Source organism: Gigantopelta aegis, chromosome 14, assembly GCF_016097555.1.
Source record: "Gigantopelta aegis isolate Gae_Host chromosome 14, Gae_host_genome, whole genome shotgun sequence".
Classification (NCBI taxonomy): Eukaryota; Metazoa; Mollusca; class Gastropoda; order Neomphalida; family Peltospiridae; genus Gigantopelta; species Gigantopelta aegis.
The window spans coordinates 36,068,973-36,073,822 of NC_054712.1; the positions used below are offsets into that span (position 1 = coordinate 36,068,973).

The 4,850-nt window shown below is 35.0% G+C and overlaps 1 protein-coding gene across 1 annotated transcript; it reads right to left on the reverse strand.

The window, feature by feature from the left end:
* Positions 1 to 2,536: 2,536 nt before the first annotated feature.
* Positions 2,537 to 4,582, reverse strand: LOC121388864 (glucose-fructose oxidoreductase domain-containing protein 1-like). The gene is made up of 2 exons (XM_041520384.1): positions 2,869 to 4,582; positions 2,537 to 2,656 (listed from the first exon to the last, which is right to left on the reverse strand). Exon 1 carries the CDS (start codon positions 4,063 to 4,065, stop codon positions 2,887 to 2,889), a length of 1,179 nt encoding a protein of 392 aa, XP_041376318.1. The 5' UTR covers positions 4,066 to 4,582; the 3' UTR covers positions 2,537 to 2,656; positions 2,869 to 2,886.
* Between the last annotated feature and the right edge of the window lie 268 nt (positions 4,583 to 4,850).

Consider the following 4,850-nt stretch of genomic DNA (forward strand, 5'->3'; position numbering starts at 1 on the left):
CGAACTTAAGAATTTGTCTGCCACGGCAATTTGTAAAAGAAATGCAATGTGTGAAATAGTCCACCGACGGTAATTTTGAGCCTGCCTATGGCAATTTTTTTTTAAAAGTGACGACTGCAGCAAATAAACCTGACTGAAAGGCTATCTTCTTATATGTAGAGATCTTTTAAATGTGCAAATGTTAAATATTGGCAGATAATGTACACCAGGTGTATACACTTCACCATTGTTGAGGAGCTTTACCGACGGCACAAAAGTGCCATCGATGATGCTCTCTACTACGGCAATCTATATCTCAATGACGGCAATTGCTGTCGGTGGTGCTGTTAAGTTCGAGCCCTACTGATTAGTAGACTAGTTAGCCTTCTCACTGAAATTTCGAAACGAGAACTGTAACCAAATCAGGGAACATTTTGTTAAGTATCGCATCACGATTAGCTATGTCAAGTTCAGAGATCGTGACGCAATTCTAAAACATTAGATAGTAGTGATGTGATCACCAACTGTCACTAATCATCATTTTAAAAACAAATGTTCCCTGCAAATTTGTTACGACTGAGAAATACCACGTAACCTACTAACCAGCCACACTGACTACAGCTTATTTTCAGGGCTATATGTACATGTACACATTGGTACATGTATGTATATACAGTGTTCGAGATTAACGGTATCCTGATATCCCAGGGATACCAGAATTTAATTTTGGATACCCGACTTCAAGAACCCAGTATCCCACAGGGATACCATATAATACTAAATTCTCAGGTGGGATACCAGATTTGGAAATGTTAGTATCCAACTGGGATACTGGCCAAAAATTTAAATCTCGAACACTGATATATCTATATGATGAAAGCTATTTTTTAAACAGGCAGAGTTCTTTTGTTTTCAGCCTATTATGTTGTGTTCATTAGAAGTTGTGAATATTGTATTTCCCAATTCACAAGTTGTGAAGAGCATTCGTTTGGCAAAATAACACATGAACACAACTTGCAAGTTTTACTGGGGTAGGATTTTCTATCGAGCAGTCTTCATACCGTGTGAAAAAATGGCGGAAAAAACACAAATTAATTGGAATGGAGTTTGGTATGACAATGCAGATTGTGTATAAATTGCCTGAACGCTCTCCACTTGGTGAAGTCGAGTTCACAATTTGGAACGTGTGAATTCACAATATTCATGAGCACCAAATGAACGCAGAATTAAGTACAACAGGTACAAATTCCTGCCTGATTTTGTAACCGTTTATTTTTTGCCTTATTACATCTATTTCATATATACCATCATGATCACCAGTATTGAGCTTTTAAAACAAAAACCCTATTTAACACAGTACAACATAAAATACAAGAAATATTTTTACATGTAACAGATTAAACAAGAGTTCCAGTGAGGTACATATACACCTGTCAAAAGTAGGTTGCAGTGACCTAGTTATGGTATGCAACACACCACCATCCCAAGTTGTACTTGCATGCAAGGTTTGATGATCCTATTTGAATTGATATGGAAGACAGGGCCTGGACAGATTTCTTTTAATGTGCAGCAATGCATGAAAAAAAACAAGAGTTTCGGCGAGGTACAGGATATGTCTGTCAAAATTAGGTTGCAATGACCTAGTTACTGTATGCGACATACCACCACATCAAGTTGTTCCTGCATACAAGGTTTGATGATCTCATCTGATTTTGAATGGATAAGGAAGATATGGCCTGGACAAGGATTTCCTTTAATGTGCAGTAATGCATGAAAAGGTTACGCAACACACCACCATCCCACGTTGTACTTGCATGCAAAGTTTGATGATCCTATATGAATTGATAACAAAGATATGCTCCGAAAACTACGGACAGACAACACCATATCATAATACAACCCGTCGAAGATGGGTGTATAACAATGTGAATTAAGGATCAGGTTTTTTTTAACAAAAAATAATTTGAGGGTACCTAATAAGAACAAAATGTGTCATAAGTGCCCCTACTAGCTTTAAAATGTTTTGAAATTGGACACTACATGCATTTTATGTTCTTTGACAAATTTTAAACAGCAGTCTTATAAACTATTATCTGTCTAAATATCATTAAAATATATTAAATAATTTTCAAGATTTTAGGGTACATATCCTCTGGCAGAAACCCTGAGGATATATTTTTATTAATAGCAAGTTAAATCTTATCATAAAACTCTGGAACTTGAAGAGATTTCATGATGAATACAACAGCTATATGTGTTTTATGTTCTTTGACAAATTTTAAACAGCAGTCTTATAAACTATTATCTGTCTAAATATTATTAAAATATATTAAATAATTTTCAAGATTTTAGGGTACATATCCTCTGGCAGAAACCCTGAGGATATATTTTTATTAATAGCAAGTTAAATCTTATGATAAAACTCTGGAACTTGAAGAGATTTCATGATGAATACAACAGCTATATGTGTTTTATGTTCTTTGACAAATTTTAAACAGCAGTCTTATAAACTATTATCTGTCTAAATATATTAAAATATATTAAATAATTTTCAAGATTTTAGGGTACATATCCTCTGGCAGAAACCCTGAGGATATATTTTTATTAATAGCAAGTTAAATCTTATGATAAAACTCTGGAACTTGAAGAGATTTCATGATGAATACAACAGCTATATGTGTTTTATGTTCTTTGACAAATTTTAAACAGCAGTCTTATAAACTATTATCTGTCTAAATATCATTAAAATATATTAAATAATTTTCAAGATTTTAGGGTACATATCCTCTGGCAGAAACCCTGAGGATATATTTTTATTAATAGCAAGTTAAATCTTATGATAAAACTCTGGAACTTGAAGAGATTTCATGATGAATACAACAGCTATATGTCTTCTCATGTTCAGCGTTAAGGTACAGCTGTTTGTCTCAATACGGGGGTCGTATATTCTTCCAGTTCATCAGTCACCATGACAACCTTCACCCATTCTTTAGTCTTGCTAGACTTCTTGATGGCTTCAATGATCGTCTGTGTGTAAAAATAATCTTCAAAGGTTGCTGCAAGATGAAGCGGCTCTGAACACCAAATCTGTCGCTGTTCCTCTCGGTCAAATGCATCTTTTACACTTTCAATCATGCGAATGACTCCTTTCAAATACGGAGATGGAATTTCCTTCCGGATTTTCTCTAAAATTCCAAATTTTACTTCTTCCTTAATGCCTGTTCTATCAAAAAGGAGGAGATCCTCTTTTGTGTGGTCACTTTTCTGTCCAAATAGATCCGTGCCTCTCACAATGAGATGACCCTTTGTACCACAGATGAGAATTTCTTGGATGAAATTTCCAGGAATATGAGCATTCACTACAACATTAACGCATGCATCATCTTCCATCTCCATTTGAAAGGAACAGAAATCATCACTAGTTATTTCTCGAATACCTTTAATTTTATCAGTTTGTTTGGTGAATGTTTTTAGCATTCCATGAACCTTAAGAGCTTTAAGCCCTGTCACAAATGTAATGACATCAATGATGCTGCTGCCAATTGTGTTGAGTGTCCCGCCACCCATTAGTTCATCACACATCCAGTCGAACTTGTCGTGTTGTAAAGATCCACAATGAACTTTCACTTCACAAACTGTAATGTCGCCCACATAGTCGTCTTCTTGTATTAGTTTCTTCATCTTTGAAATTACTGGCAAAAATCGAAGGCCATGACATATCAGAGACATTAATCTAGGATAATACCTTGCAGCATTGACCATCTTGTGTGCACTTTTTTCTCCTGACCCTGCAGGCATACCACACAAGACATGCTTTCCAATATTGAGAGCTTTAACAGCGATGGGTGACTGAATATGCGGTGAACAACTTAGAACCACTAGATCGACATCCTTATGAAGAAGCACTTCATCGACCTTGCTGGTACTTAGTGGTATTCCTAGATCCTTTGCCAGTTCTTTGGCATCTTCCTCTGTAGAACTCCAGATTGCTATGACTTTGAACCCACATGCTTTCAAGATGGGGACAATACACCTTATTAACGATGTACTTCCAAAAACACCAACACCCGGTAGCATTTTTTTCATCACGTAATAAGTTTTGGTTGAATAATTGCACCAAATTTTCCACCGATGTGCAACAAAATTTAAAAATATTTTTCTAGTCACTAAATTATTCTATTTCATAGCTGAGAACCAAAAATTACGATGCTTGTTTTAGCAACATTGCATGCTTTGCAAACTGCGATGATTTAAAAATATTTTGTGGCTGGATCATGTTCATCATACTGCATCATCTTTTACTAAGTATAAGCATAAATACTATAGAATGGCACCACACTAGTCCATAGAAATCATTATCCAGACATTTATCAATTTTAATAAAATTTATCTTCATAATCTTGTTCATCACATTATCATTATGATTATGCCATCCCCATCACATTGATTGAAACCAAATGAAATGCCAGTGAATCATATTCCATTTACGCCTTCAGAAATGGGCAAACTAGTTCCCTCGACATCAGCCTGACCTTATTGTGTCAAAAGGGCATTATAAACTCATATCAGCAAGCCTATACCAGTTACCATAAATGACATTACACGGTTTTTGAAAAACATTTGGATAATTTTATTTACGATTGTTGTAAAAAAACCACACAAAAACTATTTTGTTTAATTACAAACGTATTTATAGACATAAAGACATAAATGGAATAAATATATTACAATTTTGGAATGTCAACAGCAGTAATTAAGAATATTTATTTTCAATAGTAGCAGTACAGGTGGGTATTACGACAAATAATCGTAAATGAGTCTGCTGTTATTGACGCATTCCTTTGCCCTTCGGAATATCTCGGCTGATAACG

What these genes read in the sequence shown, in the direction of transcription:
- LOC121388864 (XM_041520384.1), bottom strand. Translation starts at nt 4,065, where the DNA reads ATGAAAAAAATGCTACCGGGTGTTGGTGTTTTTGGAAGTACATCGTTA.